Here is a 23,472-nt window from a genome sequence, read left to right as displayed (position 1 = left end):
ACATTGTACATTTTACAAAACACCCACAACAGACGGCAAATCATATATCCATCTATATTTTTAGTAAAAAACAATAAATATAGCAGCATTCCGTAAAATTAAAATCCATGGCAATTTCTTCTTTTTTTTTTTTTTTAAAATACCCTTAAAAAAAAAAAAAACAGTCATGCATCTAACATAAAAATAAATACTCTTCTTCCGAAAATATACTCATCCAACTGTACAATTCAGTGTAAAGGTAGGAGGGGTGAGATGACTGTGCCACAAACCAATGAAATTGTGAGTTAGCTGCTGGGTGTGTGGGTACACTACAAATACCCAAAGTAGTATGGAGTAGGCAAATGGGGATGTACACCCTGCGCTTTACTAACAATATTCAAATAATATACATACACATTGGTTGAGATAAAAATAGAAGTAACTTTTATTATACCAAGTTTAACAATATAAAAAAGGATCAGTTTAAATGGCAATATATATGTTAAAAATACACTATATAATGCTCAATAAAAATATTGATATTAAAAATAATTCTACTGACTGCTATTACCGGTATACACACACAAAAGGACAGGGGGTCACAGGACAAACATATATAGTCCTGGTGCACTGGCCAGTTGGGTGTAAAATAGTAGTTTTGTTCAAAGTCTTGTATGCTTGTTAGAGCAGTTTGGAGAAAATACCTGTTCCCAGGGTACAAGGGGTCTGCCGGCAGACTTACCCGTCAATGCCGTGTTGCGCAATCGGCATAGGCGGGATCTCCACATGCATCGACTAGTTTCGCCAAACAGGCTTCTTCAGGATCCATCACCATCCTGAAGAAGCCTGTTTGGCGAAACTAGTCGATGCATGTGGAGATCCCGCCTATGCCGATTGCGCAACACGGCATTGACGGGTAAGTCTGCCGGCAGACCCCTTGTACCCTGGGAACAGGTATTTTCTCCAAACTGCTCTAACAAGCATACAAGACTTTGAACAAAACTACTATTTTACACCCAACTGGCCAGTGCACCAGGACTATATATGTTTGTCCTGTGACCCCCTGTCCTTTTGTGTGTGTATACCGGTAATAGCAGTCAGTAGAATTATTTTTAATATCAATATTTTTATTGAGCATTATATAGTGTATTTTTAACATATATATTGCCATTTAAACTGATCCTTTTTTATATTGTTAAACTTGGTATAATAAAAGTTACTTCTATTTTTATCTCAACCAATGTGTATGTATATTATTTGAATATTGTCAGTAAAGCGCAGGGTGTACATCCCCATTTGTGTACAATTCAGTGTGTTCTTTACGTGTTCTTTAGCATTGGTTAACGCAGGGCTGGGCAACACCGGCCCTCCAGATGTTAATGAACTACACATCCCAGGATGCTTTGCATTAGTTTTGCTATGTGGCCTTGCTGAAACTGATGCAAGGCATGCTGGGATGTGTAGTTCATCAACATCTGTTGCCCAGCCCTGGGTTAACGGGACTTATTAAATTAGCACCTTCTAGAAGATAATTGATAGCATCTGATTGGTTAAACGTAGCAACATCCCCTGTGAAATAGAATTCCCATCTTAGTAAATTTCCTGTACAAATTGAATTATTTTTCTAAATATGTTTAGTAAATGTAAGACCGTCCTCATCTGCCTACACCGGCAGTACTGTAACAGGCTGCAGCTTCTTACTAAATACTGAGAAGTCAATGGTCAAATACTGATAAAAGGGTACAAAACAAGAACCCTACAGTCTACATTCGTCTTCCCTGATAATTCGTTGCTATTGTGGGACCGATACAGAGATGCCGATGTTTGCGAAGTTGGCTGATGTTTTTTGCAGCAGTCCAGGCGCCAGAGTCATGCATTCATATAGCCACAATGGTCATGCGACGGGGCCTGTAGTGTGGATAGGACACTCTGGGGCAGATTTATTAAGCTTCTGGAGATAAGGCAAAAGGAGATAAAGCACCATCCAATCAACTCCCAACTGTCATTTTCAAACACAGTTCATTGGCTGGTGCTTTATCTCCTTTTGCCTTATCTCCAGTTTATCTCTTCTCCAAGCTTAATAAATCTGCCCCAGAGCGAGTGACATATAGCGACCGTGTTCCATATACCTGCACATGTTCCATCTACCCCACCTGCAGTGCATGATGGATTTGTCCATTACAAAGAGAATTTGATTTTGCAGATGAACCAGAAGTAGTATTAAAACCAATAACATAGAATGAAAAGAAAACAACAAGTGACACATTATCACAAATATGTAAAACATTTCAGTATTAGTAAACATTATAATACACAGAAGGGGGTAGATTTACTAAAGTGTGAGTTTTTATGAGAGATTTTGCCAATAGAAACCAATCTGATTTGTCTAGCATATTCTAAAGCAGGCATAGCCAAACTATGGCCCCCCCAGCTGTTGTGAAACTACAAGTCCCATCATGCCTTGCCACAGTTTTGCTATTAGGGAATACTAAAACTATTGCAAAGCATGCTGGGATGTGTAGTTTCACAAAAGCTGGGGGGCCACAGTTTGGCCATGCATGTTCTAGAGTATAACAGCTAGAATCGGATTGGTTGCTATGGGAAACATCTGCCGCTTCAGTAAATATACCCCTAATGGCTTGATTTACTAAATCTTCTAAAAAGTTAAAATGAAGGTATTATCCATAACGACCAATCAGATCGCAGCTATCATTTATCTAGTACAGGATACACAGTGATAGCTTAAATCTAATTGCCTGCCACTGGCAACGCCAGTAATACTACCAATACGATGCAGAGGCATATCAAGAGAGGAGGGTGCAGGTGTACAGCTTTCGTTCAAGCGCCCTTGCCAGCTGACTTTGCTTCTCTAGCATCAGTAGACTGGCAGGTGGGTCTCCGGGCAGATGTCTGCATCGCCATTTTCCCAGTGATATTGCAGCACTACAGCCGGCGGCGCTGAGCCTCCTGGAAAGGTAATGCTCAAAGAGAAATAGGTGCAGGGTTTGCTGTGTTGGCCCCTCTGAACTCAGGGGTCCCATTATAATTAAGCCACCATTAAGGCGGATATTTTTTAAACGTTCTAAAGAAGACAAATGGAGAAGTTGGCCCTACCAACCAATCAGATTTAGCCAAACAGAAGCCAGTTGGTTGCTATGGACAATTTCTCTAACTGTCTTCTTTAGAAGGTTTGATACATCAGGGAAATAAAACTGCCTGGACAGGAAACCCACGGAGAAAGACACCAGGCTATAACCACCATCTGGAGGAAGACATCTTTTGGACTAAACCAAGACTCACAATAAAGCAAACAATCCATTGGCTAAGAGCATGTGACATCACCAAGATTGCAGACTGTGATAGGAAGCAGCAAGACTGGGACTCTGTGATAGGCTGCCATCACAAAATGGCTGTCACCATGACATATGGGCCATTGGTGCATTTTAAATTCCACCCATTAGTAGCTGCCCCATTGCAAATCACAGTGGAAATTAGAAGTGCAATTTCCATACTGTTATGTTACCATGGCCTAGGCATAGTAATAAATGCATTAAAATACGCTAGCAGCGCTAGATTGCTGGTGAACCGCCTTGACACAGAAGATACTTTGGAAGCATTGCATTGTGGTCCTAGAGCAGGCTGACCCGAGGGCCACTGTATAACCTATGGCTAAGTTGCTAATGGTTACGTAGGCATTGCTTTGCAACCTACAGCGATTAAAGCTACAGTGAGAACGATCAGGTACAAAGCAGTCTATTCACAAGCCCACTCCGCTAACCACTGCTGACACTCAACTTGTTCCCGCTTAGTTTCGGTCTTCTGTTCCGCTGGACTCGCCACCGTCTGCTTCGTCTCCAGCTCTCTGCTCTCGGATGCCAACACCTTTTTGATAATTTCAGTCATGGCATCACCCAGACAGTGAACGGTATCTGTCGGCAGCCAACCGGGGTCAGTGTCGGGCAGGAAAGGATCTGGCGCGGTGACCTCAATAAGCTCATGGTCGGTGGGGATGCGCAGGTAATAGGCATGAAGCATCATCCTATACGGGTCGGTGTCCTTTTTAAGGCTATAGGTGAAGTCACCGACAATGGAATATTCCAGAGCACTGCAATGGACCCTAAGCTGGTGGGTACGGCCTGAAATTATACAAAATATATGTATTTTAGCATGGATATATACAATGGCAATGCCGCTTGGTACATTAACAAGGAAATATGGAGCGATCAGTATATGTAATGTGATAGAAGCAATGATAAAGAGAGGAAACAGAGCTCCCCACCACCATCGCCGGTCCCCACCACCTCCCCGAACCCCCCCTAAACCTGCCCGTCTCCCGGAGACGGCAGGGTCCCGCTGCCCAGCCGCCGAGAAACTGGGACGCACGTGCTCGTGAGGACTGGCGAGAGCCGGGCACAGAAGAGAGGGGCTCCATCTGTATGTGTTACCCTTTAGGAAATATCTCTTTTGCAAAACAGACTTGATTAGAGTTTTGGCTTTTAGTAAAAGCCGGATAATGGATCCTGGGGGTGCGGATGTGAGAGAGAAGTGAGGGCTCCATCAACGAGGCCCATTTCTGGTCTTTAGGCCTTTGTCCTGAGAGTAGCCGAAATGAGTACCTACCCCTGTAAGAGGCTGAGGTACTTGTTTCCTAGCATGGCGCCCAAGATTTCCATCTTATGGCATATTATGCCATTGCATGCATCGCATGCCATATAGCCGCATACAATGCATGCAATGCGATTTTTAATTGTATAAGCACCCTAATGGGTGCTTACAATGTTAAATGCACCCCTCACTATCAACGCAAACCCGTAGCGTGGCGAGCGCCGGCGGTACGCGTCCTCCGACCTTTTCATACCCCCACTATCCACATCGGCGTGGAGTTGATGTTAGATAGTGTGGCGAGCGCAGCGAGCCTCCGAGCCCGAAGCGCGGCGAGCCCCGTGAGGGGACGCATATTACTTTACATGTATTCCTTGCGGAGCTCGCCGCGCTTCGGGCTCGGTGGCTCGCCACACTATCAACTCCACGCCGACGTGGATAGTGGGGGTATGAAAAGGTCAGAGGAGGCGTACCGCTGCCGGTTGCCACGTTTCGGGTTGGCGTTGATAGTGGGGGGGCATTTAACATTGTAAAGGACCCATCAGGGTGGTTGTACAATAAAAAAAATCGTATACCATCGCATTGTATTCCGTTGTATGGCATACGATGCCATACAATTTTTTATTGTACAACATCGCATCGCATACCATATTTAGTCTTATGGTATACCATGCGATGGGCGCCGTGCTAGGAAACAAGTCCCGAGGCTGATATAAGCTGTGCCAGGGGTTGGCTCATGGTCTCACTACCTGGGGAAACAGGTAGCTGGCCTGTTATGAGTCCCTGTGCTGTACGGTCTGTAATAGTGTGCCATGGCTGGATTGCGGAAATTAATTACACACCAATGAAGAAACATAGTAACGATAAATGATCAGAGATGTTGAGTTAGAAAAAGTTGATTTCAGCAACCGAGTCTCTTAGGTCATAATTCTGTTTCTGCCACCTACCGGTTAAAGGCTGTAGCAGGACTTTGGTGACAGGATCTCCCTTGTATAATCCATGCTGCAGCACGATGAGGTCGGTCTGACATGGCTTTGCATTCTCACACCCTTACAAGAGGGGAATCAGGAGGAACATTTGGTTACGTAAGTATTTTACAATCAGGCCAATGTCCAGCACTGTCCTGGTTTTCCTGACCAGGGAGTCAGTTCATTTGACATATGGAAGTTACATTTCTACTAGAAGTAACAAATGAGAGATGATTAGGGTGATACTGCTGGTAGTATGTTCTATCATGCAGAATGGTAATTACAAATGTGACCAGCCAATCAGCTCCAATATGTAAATGGGCAGTTTGGAGCTGATTGGCTGGTGCATTATCACCTTGCACATAACGTTCTTCATAGGGATAGATAGCACTTCTCCCAGCTTCATACATTTACCCCTCAGTGACAGGCATTAGGTGCTGTGATGCTGCCATGAATCATTACACTGGTTTGTGGACCTCGCGACCTGTAAAAGCACTATTATAACGGAACGCTGTCCGCACAAAGAGACAGCACCGGAAGGCTTCCACAATGTAACAGGAAATCCCAGTAACATCACCACAGGACATCGATAAGGGTTTTCTCCATACCAGGGTCTTTGCTAGGGAAGACACCTAATGAAGCAATTCCATTTAAAGCATCACTAATACCCCAGACCAGGCCACCAACTCAACCAGGGTAATTGTCGTGTTAACCCGGGTTGATCTACGGTCTGAAAGCGCCACAGCCATGTTTCCCGGGTCAAGCAACCCAGCATTTCAACCCAGTGCTTGGAAACAGTGTTACTTCCAAGTGCTGCCTTCTACCCCCGTCCCCCCGACATTGCTCTGCCCCCTCGAACGTCAGCGACCCAGCAATAAGCTTTCAGACTGTTCCTGGGACGGACCCGCATCCCGATTGCGACCCGGCATTTACAGTCTGAAAGGGGTATAATAGATCCAAATGAAACCTGGAGCCTCTAAAAGCCACTAAAGGTCCCTCTTAGTTAACAAATAATATTGAGTTTACATAACTAATAGACATAAAATAAAAAAAACATATATGGCCAAATAAAACTCCTAAACGAAATATAAATATCACATAGTATATGACAAGTGGGACTAGTGGAAGCGGATACCTCATTGTATGCTATGGGTTACAGTGTGCAGATGAGGCCACTACACCTGGTCCAGGACTCACCTTGTGTCCCTTCCACGCACATCATGTGAGTGAGGCCGTCTCGGGTGTCCTTTCCGATGGCCAGTGTGATGGTCATGCAGTTCTCGGTCACTATGCCCCTGACCTGTGAGGGAACAAGTCACAGCGCTGAACGCAATCCTATCCACAGAGGCACATTGTACAGGCAGACAGCACTATACGCTCCCAGAGCGCATCACCGCCAGAATCCGAAGTGCTACGATCCGGGAAAAACTACTAATTGGATAAAACCTGGGAGAATTCTGCCTACGTCAGGAAAGCATCAGTTACAGGAAGCCAACAATTCAGTTTCCTCAGACTAGCAGCACACTGCGGATTGTACAGCTCCATGGCTGCCCACACACTCAGTAACACTTGGGTTTTTGCATAAGTTGAAAGCTCCTTTAAAAACGGCCCTTCTCAAAACATATGCAGCTTTGTACGATAGGAGCCTCAACCAGGACCCTCATATGTATAACACAGTGTAGTGTGTGTGTATAGTAAGTAGGGGGGTGATGGTGCGATCAAGGTCTGTCAGCCAGATGGATTCTGCTGCTTATAAGTAGAGGTATCACTGTGGCTTTAGTATGTACTTACAGAGGACATGTCAGTAGAATAGTAACTACCAGGCCAGAGTGACTGGGTGTCAATCTGGCCTGGTAGTTACTATTCTACTGACATGTCCTCTGTAAGTACATACTAAAGCCACAGTGATACCTCTACTTCTAAGCAGCAGAGGTCCAGATTGACATTTAAGGCTTAGGCTGCCCAGTAGCCCCAGATTGATGCACAGAAGGCCCACACTGCAGACTTACACCCAAGAGGCCTAGACTGACACTCAGGAGACCCTCACTGCAGACTTACACCCAATAGGCCTAGACTGACACCCAGGAGGACCACACTGCAGACTGACACTCAGGAGGCCACGCTGCAGACTGACACCCAGGAGGTCCACACTGCAGACTGACACCCAGGAGGCCACGCTACAGACTGACACCCAAGAGGCCTAGACTGCCACCAAGGAGGCCCAGACTCACTCATGCTCTTAGTGAGTTGTTAGAATGTATTAACAACATGATTATTAATTCAGCCCTACAATGGCTTCCCCCGATGTAACTAATGGGCAGAAGACTGAATAATGAACAAAAGTTGGAAGGAATTATTTTTCTTAAGCGGGTTATAAATTACCACTGTGTGGTGTCTGCATTCACTGTCAGGTCAGACTCGTTCAGAGGTGGGAGCCCACCGCTTTACCGCTCCACTACGTCAACATCGACATTGCATGTGCTTCTGAACCAGGGCCATTGTGTGAGCAAACACAACACTCATTTTATCTATCTATGTATCTATGGTGTTGTACCTGCGCACTGGGTGTTTTTAGCTGCCTGCCACGCTCCCGTTACAGATAAAAACGTATCAGGTTTTAGTGCCGTGCTCTGGCACTGGGATTATCGTCTGTGTAAATGTCTAGCAATATGTTTTGTATATTAGGCCAATCTAGCAGTAATGATGGATAAATACAGGCAGCAAATTACAAGGATTCTTTACAAACGAACTCAACATTACATTACACGCAGGATATTCACAGTGGCAGAGCGCGGCAATAAAGACATTACTGAGGCATGCGGCATCAAATACCACATGCCCCAGTGATGTCACCAGTTCCTAGAGAACTGATAGGCGGTATTATGATATCTAGCTACCCGTATATGAGGTCTGTGGCAAGTAACTGCCAGAAACGACCCACAACAGCTTCATAGTTACCAGTGCCAAGTACACCTTGGTGACCGTACGCTCTTTAAAGCACTTGTACGCCCGTCCTGCTGCTTCCTTGTTGAGGGCGACACAAAGAGCTCCGCTGGTGGAGAAGTCCAGTTGATGGCAGAACCTGCGAGGGGTAAATAGGGCACAGCATAAGTTTCCTGTATGACCCCCGAGCAGGCTGTATCAATGAGACCCTACCTCCAAATCTGCTGCAAATTGCTTCATTAATTGGATTGTTTTATGTCTAATCCCGCAGCGTCTACAGAATAAGCCATCCAATAAATGACCAACCCGCTAATCTCTTGTATGATACGTGCATGCTTATTGTTCTGATCCATCTAGTGTCAGTGCCCCCACGTGACCTGCCGCAGGTATGACAATATACCGGAGGCCTAGCGGCAATCCCGCCATCGCCCTTATACACCTGAATCCGTAGTAAGTGTCCGGATCGGCCAGCTCAGGAAACCGGTTCTTCAGCTGACTCTGTACTGTCAGCTTCTCGTACCACATCTTCGAATCGATACGGATGTCCCAGTGCTTGTTAACCACTATGAAATCTGGGCTCTGATACAGAATAACCAGGTTCTCCATGCTGCCTGGCTCCATTAGGACACAGATACTGGCTGAAACAGAGAAATCGTTTGGACAATAAGAATATCAATATAAAACAGATACAGTGCAACTGTGACGTAAGCACAGTGTAGGCAGACATGGTATGTGCTAGACCAGGGGTGGCCAACAGTCCATCAATAGTCCATGTTTTCCAGGCCACCTGTGGATCTGTAGAATGTGTCGGTTAGGAATGAATGCAGCACAGGTTTGAAAATATTAGTAATGACTGCACCTGTGCATGAGGTGGGTGGCCTGGAAAACATGGACTGTTGGTAGACCCCGAGGACCAGTTTGGCCACCCCTGTGCTAGACCAACATTCTTAAGAACCCACGATTACTACGGACCGCCCAACTTTGTAGCTCCAGGAATGGTGGTACCGGAGCTATTCACTGGTTGCGCCAATCAGATGCCCATTAGCCAAGGCATACAGCATGGTTGCCTACCTGACCCTGTCCTTCAGGGAGAAAATGCTCTGCTCCTGGACTTCCCTGGTAATGTATGATCGCCATCACCTGTCGGGAGCTAGGTAAAGGTGTGTCACCACAAGTGATGGCAATCATACATTACCAAGGAAGTCCAGGAGCAGAGCATTTTCTCCCTGAAGGGACATACAATGCCCATTACACCAGAGAAGTGGTACTGTGAGGTCCCCATACATATAGAGATGTACAATGCCCATTACACCAGAGAAGTGGTACTGTGTGGTCCCCATACATATATAGATGTACAATGCCCATTACACCAGAGAAGTGGTACTGTGCGGTCCCCCATATATATAGATGCACAATGCCCATTACACCAGAGAAGTGGTACTGTGCAGTCCCCATACATATAGAGATGTACAATGCCCATTACACCAGAGAAGTGGTACTGTGCGGTCCCCATACATATAGAGATGTACAATGCCCATTACACCAGAGAAGTGGTACTGTGTGGTCCCCATACATATAGAGATGTACAATGCCCATTACACCAGAGAAGTAGTACTGTGCAGTCCCCATACATATAGAGATGTACAATGCCCATTACACCAGAGAAGTGGTACTGTGTGGTCCCCATACATATAGAGATGTACAATGCCCATTACACCAGAGAAGTGGTACTGTGCGGTCCCCCATATATATCTATATAGATGCACAATGCACATTGCACCAGAGAAGTGGTACTGTGTGGTCCCCATACATATAGATGTACAATGCCCATTACACCAGAGAAGTAGTACTGTGCAGTCCCCATACATATAGAGATGTACAATGCCCATTACACCAGAGAAGTGGTACTGTGTGGTCCCCATACATATAGATGTACAATGCCCATTACACCAGAGAAGTGGTACTGTGCGGTCCCCCATATATATCTATATATATGCACAATGCCCATCACACCAGAGAAGTGGTACTGTGCGGTCCCCCATATATATCTATATATATGCACAATGCCCATCACACCAGAGAAGTGGTACTGTGCGGTCCCCCATATATATCTATATATATGCACAATGCCCATTACACCAGAGAAGTGGTACTGTGTGGTCCCCATACATATAGAGATGTACAATGTCCATCACACCAGAGAAGTGGTACTGTGCAGTTCCCCATATATATCTATATAGATGCACAATGCCCATCACACCAGAGAAGTGGTACTGTGCAGTTCCCCATACATGTATAGATGCACATTGCACCAGAGAAGTGGTACTGTGCAGTTCCCCATGCATGTATAGATGTACAATGCCCATTGCACCAGAGAAGTGGTACTGTGCGGTCCCCATACATGTATACATGCACAATGCCCATTGTACCAGGGAAGTGGTACTGTGCGGTCCCCCATAGCATGCACAGAGAATAATAGCGCTCAGGGAACATGAGACAGGTCAGTAGCAGTGCGCGCGCATTACAGCTTTATACACACACAGGGGACGTCAGTATATACAGTAAGTTACACCGGGCAGACACGGTGAATGTACGTACATACAGACGGAAAAATTATACGTACTGGTGTCCGCAGTCGGTACAGTCTCGTTAGCACCGCCCTCACCAGACTGCAGCAACACCGACCAATCACAGCGCAGCCTACGCGGGGCCGGCCAATCGGAGGATCCCGGGAGATGCCAGGACACAAGATGGCGGCCGCAGCGTCACCAGGAAGGAAAGGGCAGGGAGCTGAAGGGGGAGGAGGGATCATCGGATATGGACTGGAGGAGTTACTATGAACTACGAGGCTGAAGTTGGCTTCTTATTCTTATTCGGCCAGCTTCGTTCTTATTCACTGCTTATTCAAGCTCCCAGCTGGGACAATGTAAAAACCGGACCTGGACTAAACGCCGGACCGGACATCAAAATAAGCAGTCCGGAGCTTGTGGTGTCCGGTCCGGGGGTGTCTTGTCCGGGGAGGTCCCTGTGATAGCTATCATCAGGGACACAGGGAAGGGGAAATTACAGCCTCCCTATGTGGTCAGGACCGTCCGGTTTTTGCTACATGCCCGGACCATACAGGGAGGCTTTATTCTCCAGCTCCTCCTCTACCTGGTGACAGGTGTCACAGGCAGCCCCCCAGACAGGACACCCCCAAGATCGGACGCTACAAGCTCCGGACTGCAGATTTTGATGTCCGGTCCGGGGTCTTGTCCTGGTACGGTTTTTACCCATACCCGCTCCAGCCTCTTATTCAGGACAATCATTTTTACAAGAGTGAGGCTGGTTTCACACGACGGTGAAATCCCGCACGACCAGGGAGGCGTGCCGCACACATTAGTTGTGAATGGACACTATTGTGTCCATTCACACGGGACGGCCACGACCCGGCCGCACGGTTGCAGCCGGATCCCGCCACTGGAAGGGACGGCTGCCGGGCTGTGGCCATCCCTTCCATGATAAACTAGTGTGTGCGGCACGGCTCCCTGGCCGTGCGGGATTTCACCGTCCGGCAGGAGCCGGAGTGTGTGAAACCAGCCTTAATGAGTGTTGGACCACAAATTTGACACAACAAGAAATCAATACAGGGGGTCACGTACATCTGAACCACTTTCCATTTCTTTTGAACAACAAGGATTTGGGTACAAATTGGGCACTAAAGTAGGCATAGGTCCAAGATGTCATTATTTTGAATAAGTAGCTGTGTCATGCCAGGGTTAAACAGCATTGGTCAAACAGTATGACACTTGAAACCCGCACAGGGGGTCACGAAAAGAAATTGCAAGTGGGTCATATGTACGTGACCCCCTTGTGCGGGTTTCAAGTGTCATACTGTTTGACCAACGCTGTTTAACCCTTGCAGGACACCAGCTACTTATTCAAAATGATGGAATCTGGGACCCATGCCCACTTTAGTGCCCTATTTCTGCCCAAATCCTTGTTGGTCAAAATAAATTGCAAGTGGGTGTTATATAAGTGACCCCCCTGGTGTCAAATTTGTGGTCCAACGCTCATTAACCCTTGTAAAAGTGATTGTCCTGAATAAGAAGCTGGAGCTCGAAAAAGCTGGAGCTTGAATAAGAAGTGAATAAGAAGCTGGCCAAATAAGAAGCCAACTTCAGCCCCGTCTCCTTCTTGCCTCACACACACACACACAGCCTCCTCCTCCCAAGTCCCAACACACACCACACCAGTGACCAGACCATTCACCACAACACCTCCTCCCGAGACCCAACACACAGCCTCCTCACAACACACACCAGACCAGACAACACCTCCTCCCGAGTCCCTACACACACAGCCTCCCCCAACACACACACCACACAGCCTCCTCCCAACAAACACCGCACCAGTGACCAGACCATTCACCACAACACCTCCTCCCGAGACGCAACACACAGCCTCCTCACAACACACACCAGACCAGACAACAACACCTCCCGAGTCCCTACACACACACACACCACACCAGTGATCAGACCACAGCACCTCCTCCCGAGACCCAGCACACACACCACACCAGTGACCAGACCACAAATCCTCCTCCCAACACACACACCACAGCGCCTTCTCCCGAGTCCCAACACACAGCTTCCTCCCGAGTCCCAACGGGATGCGGTCATCTATTAGAATGAACTTAGGTCTACAGTCATTAGGTCGACCCCACTAGGTCGACTGGCAGGAAGGTCGACCTGACTTAAGGTCGACATGGGCCAAGGTCGACATGACTTAAGGTCGAATTTGCATAAAGGTCGACATGAGGAAGGTCGACTGGTCATAAGGTCGACATGGGTTTTTCACTGTTTTTTGAGCCGACATGTGCCGACAGGCGGTATTTCATGCCCTACCATCCACTAGGGCGTGGTGGGAGAATAAAATAGTGTGCCGAGCGCAGCGAGGCACCGTGCCCGAAGCATTGCGAGCGAAGCGAGCGATGCGAGGGTCCGATTCTCATTGCCAACTGTGTCCATGTCGACTGTGTCGACATTCGGATAAAAAAACAGTGAAAAACCCATGTCGACCTTATGACCAGTCGACCTTCCTCATGTCGGCCTTTATGCAAATTCGACCTTAAGTCATGTCGACCTTAAGTCAGGTCGACCTTCCTGCCAGTCGACCTAGTGGGGTCGACCTAATGACTGTAGACCTAAATGCAGTCTGACGAATGATCCCATTCCCTAACACACAGTCTCCTCCCAGTCACACAGACACCCAGCACCTGGACCCTCTTCCTCCAAATCACACTCAGCCCCCAGGCCTTCCTCTTCCCAGTCACACTCGGCCCTCGGGCCTCCCTCCTCCCAATCACACTTGGCACACGGGCCTACCTCCTCCCATTCACACCTGGGGCTCCTTCCTCCCATTCACACCCGGCACCCGGGCCTCCAACTGCCTAGTCACTCTCAGCACTTGGGCCTCCCTCCTCCCAGTCACACTTGGCACCTGGGCCTCCCACTGCCCAGTCACACTCAGCACCCAGGTCTCCCTCTTCCCAGTCACACCTGGGCCTCCAGCCCCGTACACACGGGGGAGATATATTGCTAGCAATATATTGCAGAGTAATATATTGCCCAGTGTCTCCTTTTCATCAGCGACCAGAGATGGTCGCTGATGAAAAGGAACCTCTGCCGGTGGTGCCGCAGAGGTAATTAGCTGGTCGCAGGAGCGCACCTGGCGATATATTGCTGGGGCACACTCCCATCACTGGCATAGGGTCAGCCCCTATCACCCCTGTGTGTACACAGCTTTACTTTTCCCAGTCACACTCAGCACCTGGGCCTACCTCTTCCCATTCACACTCGGTCCCTGGGCCTCCCTCTTCCCATTCACAGCCGCATACCTCCCAACATTTAAAAATTAGAAAGAGGGACACATCTGCACGGCGAAAGGGGCGTGGCTTAATCCACCCATGGGCGTGTCTTGTAACACCCACTGGGCGTGTCTTGACACAACCCCTAACCCTGCCTGCCTGTCTCCCTGAAGTGGAGACGGGCAGAGTTCCCGTCCCGTCCGATGGAGTGCCTCTCCGCCAGCGATCACCAGTGGGGACATTTTGGAAACCCCCTGTGCTGAACGAGGGGCGCTCCATCTGTGTGTGTGTGTATATATATATATATATATATATATATATAACATCATACAATTATATAAAAGCTATATATACTACTACATATACTTTACTCTGTGACATAATCAATGCGGCCGGCGAGGGGGTTAAACGGCGGGGATTGTAGAAAACAAGTGATCATCGCTGTTTAACCCCCTCGCCAGCCGCTCCCTGTATTCAACAATCGTGAGCGGTGAGTCTCGCTGTTTCAATGGCCGTATACGCCAATTTCCCCTCGCTCCAAAAAGCGAGGAGGAATTGGCGTATGCAGGGGGGTCAGTTGAATACTGACCCTGAAGATGTGACAGCGAGCAGGCAGGACCCAGGATTTTTAAAAGCCTGGGATTGAACTGGGTTTAAAATCCTGGGTAGTAAATCTGAAAGGGGTATAACGACCACTGCTTAGCGAGCCACCTTAATGCCTATCCCCGCCCAAATCCGTTCTCTAACGCATCCTATCGAATGATTTTTCCTGCCTTTGAAAATAAGTCAGTCTAAACTGACTTTATTTCCTCTGCAGATGGGGGTGGCTGACGTCATGTGACACAATGATTCACAATGTGAAACTGCAATGATGACATAAACAGAATAACTTTTATTTATGTCATACTTGCGTATACTCTCGCATTCTGCGGGAGCCTCCCGTTTCAGTCCCCTTCTACCGGTGCCCCGCAAAGCCCTTTCAATCCCCGGAATATTCCAGCCCCATCCTAAAATCCGGACTGCGCATGCGCGAGTATGGCTGCGATGGGGCGGAGCTTAGCGCGATAATAGGCCAGCCAGGCACCGCGGGACATAGACAGCGTCAGACTGAGCCGCCCAGGCCAGCAGGGTCACCTGACCGCACACCTGAGGTCGTGGCAGCAGCAGTGATGGATCTCTCTCCCCTACAAACACCCCCCCCGCTGCACGCTGGAGGCATCCAGGAGGAGGAGGGAGGGGAGCTAGTGCGGTGAGCTGCTGGAGGGAAGACTGACAGCCGAGTAAGCTGGGAGCTCAGAGGAGATGCAGGGGGAGGAGCAGGAGTGCCCGGGCTGCAGGCTAGTAATTATGGGCCTTATTCTGCTCAGTACGGTGGGACCGTATACGGGCGGATCGGTTTTTTTTTTCATCTGCGCATGCGTAGCTTTCGCAATGCGCAGGTGCGGCGACCTCACACCGCTCACGGACGGGTCTCTCCGTGCGAAAAAACCTGTCCGCAAGAGTACGGTCATTGTGGGCGGCATGGGGGCGTTTTTAGGGGAGCGACCGGAATAATGAGGAAAACTGGGCGTAAACATGGGCGTACACGGGGGTGTGCACCAAAAAATGTACGATGCTACAACCGCTCGATCGACGAACACACCATGCATTTTGGGCCAAAAACAAACGGACATCAAAGATAGCTCCAGACCACCCCTAGAGATACCGCATGAGAGCAGACACCTGGGTCTGCTAATTAATGCTGATTACTACACCTGAATGTAATAAGCAATGCTGCAGCCTATTAAGTGAAAACCATGATTTCACTACCTGCAAGCCACACACAGCCCTCAAACACATTGGAAGCATATCTTTCTACACTTCTCTACATGTAAAGGTTGGTTTAATTTTAGGTAAGATTCATTCTAATACCTGCTTATATATGTCGGGGTAGTTATTTTATAACCAGCTACACCCATTCAGAAAGTGTTTTTGTAAACTTTAAAAAGCAGGACACTCAATTCACAGAAGTCGACATGTGTCAACTTTTTCACTGTAACACCAACATAACTTTATTTAAAAGTAAAACCAATGTGGGGAAACATAGATAGTGATTAAAATGCAACATTAGAACATAATAAATATACATGTAATGTGGGTTAAAATGATGTTTTATTAGGGTGATTATTAAGGTAGACAATTGAGTTAATAGAAAACAATTATTGAATAACAGAATAATTAATTAATTGTCTTAATTATAGTTGAAAGGCAAAATTTTTCAGTGCCATATATGTGAAGGGTATGTCACCGCGCACGGACGTACACTCATTCTCACGATCGGTGACACACGCTGAGTTTTCCATTGAAAAAAGGCGAGACCCGTCCATGCACTGTGGCGTACGCTCAGATATACGGAAGATGTCGGTGTGAAAACGGATGAGACCCGTCCGTATACGGTGGCGTACGCTCTGTTGTATGCTAGTTAACAGTGTCTAAGAGGAGACCCGTCCGTATACGGTGGCGTACGCTCAAGTGTACGCCACTCCCCATTGTCGGTGTTTGTGACCGTCCATATGCAGCTGTTCTGTGTGTGTGTGTGTCATTGTAAGCTGGCTCTGTCCCGTTTTGTGTGTATATGTAGGCTGACACTATACCCTGGGGCTGATCCCTGTATGTGGCTAATAGGTGACCCCAGTGTAGTGGGGTAACTATAGAGAGTGCAGGGTCTAGACTTGATATGGGGCCTTGCAATTTCAGGGATCAGCACATACTTGCCTACTTTTGAAAACTAGTTTCAGAGAGATTATAGCTGGTAGTAGAATTTTGCACAGCGCCCCATTGAGGGGGCGTGTCAAGCTCCACCCTAAAGGGCGTGTCTAGTTCCATATATGGAGAGATTGTGAAAATATATTGTGAACGTGGCACCTAGAAGCCTGGGTGTGTACTGCTACATCTGAGAGGATCTTTTATAATGACTTACATCCAAATGTAGATGAGCCCCAAAGCAGTTAGTAAGAGATACTATACTTGATACAGTGCTGGGAAATGGTGCTGATGATTCAATGTAAATGTATCTGTCTCTCATTCCCTTTTTCCCCCAAAAAATATAACAGTGTAATGTGGGTCGGGTGATATGAGGGAGATTGCTAGACTAATGAGGGAGAGAGGGAGATTGCTGCTATTACAGGGAGTCTCCTGCAGAATGCAGGAGGGGAGGTAACTATAATGTAACAGTGTAATGTGGGCTAGGTGACATGAGGGAGATTGCTAGACTAATGAGGGAGAGAGGGAGATTGCTACTATGTCAGGGAGTCTCCTGCAGAATGCAGGAGGGGAGGTAACTATGGTTTAACAGTGTAATGTGGGCTAGGTGACATGAGGGAGATTGCTAGACTAATGAGGGAGATTGCTGCTATTTCAGGGAGTCTCCTGCAGAATGCAGGAGGGGAGGTAACTATGATGTAACAGTGCAGAGAAAGAAGGCAGAAGCTGGGTAAGAGGGCAGGGGTGCTGCAGGACTTAAAATCTGCTCCATTCAGGCCCCCATTGCCCAGTATTTATCTTGCTAATGTCTGGTCTCTATCAAATAAAATGGCTGAGTTGTTGCTCAGTATGGTTAGTGGAAGCCTTTTAAATTCCTGTTCAGTGTCCATTTTCACTGAAACCTGACAAAATTCAAGCACTCCTGATAATGGGGTTCTGTTACCTGATAGAACCCTGTTTAAAGCTGATAGAACTTCTGCTTCAGGTAAAGCCAGGGGTGGTGGCTTGTGCAAGTATATTCACAACAAGTACTGCTCCAATGCCTCCATTGTGGAAAAGTTTTGCTCACCAGAGGTGGAATTCTTATTAGTGAAATGCCGGCCATTCTACCTGCCGCGGGAATTCACTGCTGTAATTGTTATGGCAGTTTATATTCCGCCTCAAGTTGACACTAAAGTTGCGCTAGAGATTGTGCATAATGCTGTGGCAAAACAACAAACAATCTGCCCTGAAGGTCTGTTTCTTATAGCGGGGGATTTTAACAAAGCTAATCTAAAAAGTGTGCTACCAAAATTTTATAAATCGGTGTTTGTTCCTACTCGTGGGGGAAATATTTTAGACCAACTATATTGTAATGTTAAGGATGTTTTCAAAGTAGTGGTGCGTTCCCATATAGGTCTGTCGGACCATGTTTCCTTATTCTTTGAACCAAAATATAAGACTGTTGCTAATTGTATTTAACCGGTGAGGAAAACGGTCTGTTTTTGGCCAAACGGAGCATTGGAGGAATTACAGGACTGTTTGGACAGTACCGATTGGAATTTGTTTATTCAGGCATCCTCCTCTGATTCTGGGGTGGATGTGGACTCCTTGGCCTCAATTGTCTCGTCTTATATTAATTGGTGTATTGGTAACGTTACTGTGCAGAAGACTTTTATACAGCGTGCCAATGATAAGCCTTGGATTAACGGGGAGGTCAGATCCTTGCTGAGGAGCAGAGATCTGGCTTTTAGGGGTGGGGATGTGGTGGCATATCGGGAAGCTAGAACCCTGTTAGGAAAGGGGATATGCAAGGCTAAAAAAGAATATTCAGAATAAATTGAATGTCAGTTTAACACAGATCATGATTCTAGAAGCATGTAGAGGGGTATTCATAATCTAACCAACTATAAAGAAAGTAGTCCCTTGCCAGAAGGGGCTGAGGCATCTTTGGTGGATGACCTGAGTAAATTCTATGCTAGATTTGATAGGGATAATAGGACTTTAGGTTATAAACTTCCCCCGATAGAAGGTGAACCAATACCTGTTCTCCCTATACATGAGGTCAGGATGGGTTTGTTAGGGATTAATTCTAGTAAAGCAGCCGGACCGGATGGAATCCCGGGAAGGGTCCTGAAAGGCTGTGCTGGCGAATTGGCTATGATCTTTGCATACATCTTTAACTTGTCTCTTAAGACTCGTATTGTCCCAGAAGTGTTTAAAAATACCTTAGTAGTCCCTATTCCTAAGAAAACAAAAATAGAAAGCTTAAATGACTTCCGCCCAATTGCCTTGACCCCCCTAATTATGAAATGCTTCGAGAGGTTAGTGATGTCATACATGAAGAGGTATCTACCTGCTGGTTTTGATAACAATCAATTTGCATATAAACCTAAAAGGTCAACGGAGGATGCACTATTGTCAGTGGTCCATTCCTCTCTATCCCATTTAGACAAACCAAATGGATACGTTAGACTACTCTTTATAGATTACAGTTCTGCGTTTAATACCATTCTTCCTAATATATTGATAAATAAATTACGCAGTTTGGGGTTTTCTGTGACATTATGCAATTGGATCTTAGATTTTCTGATCAATAGACCTCAACAAGTAAAACTTGGTGAACTTGTATCCTCTGTTATCAAGATTAGTACAGGCACGCCACAGGGGTGTGTTTTTAGTCCGATTTTATTCTCTCTTTTTACCTTTGATTGTTATCCGCAGGCGGATACCAACTTAATTATAAAGTTTGCAGACGACACTACGGTAGTAGGACTCATTAGGGATGGGGATGAGAGGGCTTATAGAGAAGAAGTTGATAACATGGTCAAGTGGAGCACTGGAAATAACCTGTTATTAAATTTGTGTAAGACTAAGGAAATTATTATTGACTTCAGGCGAGGTAGGAGGACGGAATTAGAGCCCCTTCAGATTAATAACCTGGTAGTGGAGAGGTTTATGGATTTTTTTTTTAAATTGCGTAATTTTTTATTGTATATAAAATGTACATTAAGCACGAACATACAATTCTAACAGTGATACATTGATGTCTGTTTAGGTCGATGGTAATAAACGTCTCATTTTCCATAAACATTGTTTGCGTATTTCTTGTATAATCAATTCAACAGATTATATGTTTAGACAATACATTGTACGCTTCGTGCTATACATATGAGAACAGGCATTACTTATTTTTCAACTTTATATCTAGATAACTAAACTGCTTTAAGAGCTTTCTATCTCCCTTAAGGAGGAAAGAGAAATAGGGGGGAGAAAAGGTAAAAGAGAAAAAGCAAGGGAAAATCCAAAGTAAATAACGTGTATATGGTAATTGAGCAGCATCGTGGTTAAGAGATGTGCATAATCGAGGGTATATGGGTATGGTGAGTCACCATTTTACTTTATGCATTAATAGCCTTCTTTATCAGTTAATTTAACCAATATTGAGATTGTGTTGAATGTCAATGGCCGTGGCGAATCTAGAGGAGGTCCATCTGCTCCACTTGTTCAGGTATGCGGCGGGCGAGCCTCTGGATCTATAAGTGAATCTCTCGTGCCCAGAAACCTCATTCACCAGGGCTCTCCAATTATAGATATTTGGGTAAGTAACATCAAACCACTTCCTGGCAATAAGGACCTTAGCCAGGGTTGTTAGACAAAGGACATATTTATATATCATGGGCGAGAGGTTCTCTTCAAAGTCAAGGGCAAACATACAGTATTTAGGATCAATGGCCGGGATAGAGGGCTCAGTGATAACTAGAGACAGGATTATATGCATTTGCATATTTGCATATGCATTTGCATATTTTGCCCATTCTCACTGGTTATTGCATATTTTACCTAAAATCTAGTGATGGTGCATATTTTAGGCCCCGCCCCCTTTCCACCCGCGAGTCAAAGCACTGCTTTGCCCTACTGCTGCTGGCCAGGTAGTGGTAGAGTGTGCAGGCCGGGGCAATATGTACGCAGTGTAGGGGACCTTGGATGTACGCTATGTCTGACACTGTTCTAGGCTGCCAATCCATGTTGATAAAAGTCAGTCGGGCAGATGCCATTACGAAGCTCCTGAACCTATGCCTACTCCTGGCCTGGGACTTTACACCAAGAGATAGACTTCTGCAGCAGAGGAGGTGGGCCGAAGGGCTGTGACATCACGCGGAGGAAATGCCATGTCACAGTGAGTATGTGGCACAAGGAGGAAGCCTTCCACTGTGCCGCCCTTACACGCGATGCTGACATTTGATCCATCGGCGCTGGAGATGAGGGTCCAAGTAGTTGATGCAAGAAGAGCTTTGGATGCTGCAGTCTGCTGTAGCAGCCAGGAAGAAAAAAATCCTGTGTACAGCACGAGACATCTGCAGATGCTGTGGGCCTATTTTTGAGGGTTATTTGCAACTAATTGTATGCTGATTTTTAAATAAACAAGTTAAAAATTACTTTTTTTATTATTTAATGTAGCATATTTTAACACTTTTCATGCATATTTTAAGTATTTTTCATGCATATTTGCATGCATATTTCAAGCTTTTTATGTTGCATATAATCCTGTCTCTAGTGATAACTATATCCGCCCAAACCGCTTCCCAGAATGCATGGACCTGTGGGCAAGACCAGAGCATGTGCCAGAAATCGGCAGCGGGTGAGGCACATCTAGGGCACATGTCATCTGATCTAAGCCCTGCTCTAAACATGGACGCGGGGGAGCGGTAGGCTCTATGTAGAACATAAAATGAGATTTGTTGGTATCTCATACACAGGGTAGTATATTTGACAGAGCTGAGGATCTGCAACCATTGTTCTTCTTCTAAGGTCCCTATATTAGGTTCCCACTTAGCTTTCAGGGAATCCAGACTGCCAAAATCTATTTGACCAATAAGGTAGCTGTATATAGTAGACACCTGACCTTTTTTAGTCAAATTGTTAAGAAGGGTTTTAATTGGGGATGTGGAGGTGGGGGAGAGGTTTATGGATTTTAAGTTACTAGGGGTTACTATCTCACATGATTTTTCCTGGTCTGTAAATATTACTATGATGGTCAAGAAAGTTCACCAACGTTTATTTTTTTTGAGAAAGCTCAAAGCAGCTAAATTTTCTCAGGAAAATTTGATTAGGTTTTACAAGGGTGTAATTGAAAGCATCATATCATATTGCATTGTGGTGTGGTTTGGAAATAGCACCAAAAAAGACCTTAAGACAGTGGTTCCCAAACTGTGTGCCGTGGCTCCCTGGGGTGCCTCGGGACACATGCAGGGGTGCCGCGGGTTGGTGGTCCAGGACCAACTCAAATTATTAATGGTTAATTATTTATGAGCAAAACCAGTGCTGGTGGCTGCCAATCATAGAATGTGTACAAACAGAAGCAAATTCTGCCCTTTACCACATAACTGCCGCTAAGAATTGCATATAAACTCAATCTACTTAAATTTTTTGGGACCTAGGGGTGCCGTGAAAAAAATTCTGATTCTCTAGGGTGCCGTGAATTAAAAAAGATTGGGAACCCCTGCCTTAAGAAATTGGATATGGTGATTCGGACTGCAGCGACCATTATTGGCTGTGATCTGACCTCTGTTGAGGAAATCTTTGTTAAAAACTGTCCTCGGAAGAGAGAAAGTATTATGCATGATTGTTACCATCCTTATTATGACATCTTTTCTTTCTTACCATCAAAAAAAAGGCTACGATGTCTTAGGTCTAGAACTACGCGAATGAGAAATAGCTTCTTCCCTATGGCAATTACTGATTTTAACCAAAATTATTAATTGTTCTCTCGTTGTGTCTTTGATGTAATTTTGTTGCTGCTCAGTTTTTTATTGTGTAACAATGACAATAAATGTTATCTTATCTTATCTTCTGGAGCGTGTGTGCACCACATGGGGGGTGCGCAGCCGTCGGGGCAGGGGGGGGGGGGGTAGGTGCAGCCGTCGGGTGGATGAGATAACGGGGGCAGGACACCCAGCGGCAGAGCATTCTCCCCCCCTGCCCCCCCCTCATCCAAACCCAGTGGCAGGACACCCGGCACCAGTACACTCCTCCCCTAGCGGCGGCAGAGCACTCAATGGGGGAAGGGGGGGTGTATGTGTACCCCCACACTCCGGGGAATGTGCACCCCCATGCCCAGCGGCGGCACCCCTCCCCAATACTCAGCGGCGGCAGGATACCCGGCGGCAGAGCACTCAATCCCCCTCCACCCATAACACACCAGGGACATAGATGGGGGGGGGGGGTTTGTAAACGTGGGGTGCCCCAAGTGTAATAAATACACTCCGGGGAATGTGTACCTGATGCCGCCGTGAGGGTAGCTAGCCGCCACCGGGAAGGTATGTACACAGGAATGATACTGTCAGCAGAGCAGGGTAGGCAGTGGCACAGACAGTCAGTGTCAGTGACTGTCTGACAGACAGTCCC

At 46.4% G+C, this 23,472-nt stretch overlaps 1 protein-coding gene across 2 annotated transcripts; it reads right to left on the bottom strand.

Annotated features, from left to right (window-relative positions):
* Window positions 1–1,221: 1,221 nt before the first annotated feature.
* RPUSD1 (RNA pseudouridine synthase domain containing 1) lies at window positions 1,222–23,442 on the bottom strand. 2 transcript variants are annotated; one of them, XM_083152793.1, is made up of 6 exons: window positions 23,346–23,442; window positions 8,932–9,130; window positions 8,508–8,631; window positions 6,747–6,849; window positions 5,529–5,630; window positions 1,222–4,115 (listed from the first exon to the last, which is right to left on the bottom strand). In XM_083152793.1, exons 2-6 carry the CDS (start codon window positions 9,111–9,113, stop codon window positions 3,733–3,735), a joined length of 894 nt encoding a protein of 297 aa, XP_083008919.1. In that variant the 5' UTR covers window positions 9,114–9,130; window positions 23,346–23,442; the 3' UTR covers window positions 1,222–3,732. The 2 variants fall into 2 exon arrangements, with proteins under 2 accessions (XP_083008919.1, XP_083008918.1); XM_083152792.1 differs by lacking the exon at window positions 23,346–23,442 and adding an exon at window positions 11,116–11,243.
* Window positions 23,443–23,472: the final 30 nt, after the last annotated feature.

The sequence above is a fragment of the Crinia signifera genome, chromosome 7 (assembly GCF_055691185.1).
Source record: "Crinia signifera chromosome 7, ASM5569118v1, whole genome shotgun sequence".
Lineage (NCBI taxonomy): Eukaryota > Metazoa > Chordata > Amphibia > Anura > Myobatrachidae > Crinia > Crinia signifera.
This window is presented reverse-complemented; position numbering and strand designations above follow the sequence as displayed.

Bases quoted from the DNA above. Each gene is read 5' to 3' on its own strand.
- RPUSD1 (XM_083152793.1), bottom strand. From the start codon at position 9,113: ATGGAGCCAGGCAGCATGGAGAACCTGGTTATTCTGTATCAGAGCCCA. The intron at 8,632-8,931 runs GTGTATAAGGGC...TACCCCTCGCAG, and splicing joins GACACTTACTACGGATTCAG to GTTCTGCCATCAACTGGACT. The intron at 6,850-8,507 runs GTAACTATGAAG...GTTCCCTCACAG, and splicing joins CCAAGGTGTACTTGGCACTG to GTCAGGGGCATAGTGACCGA.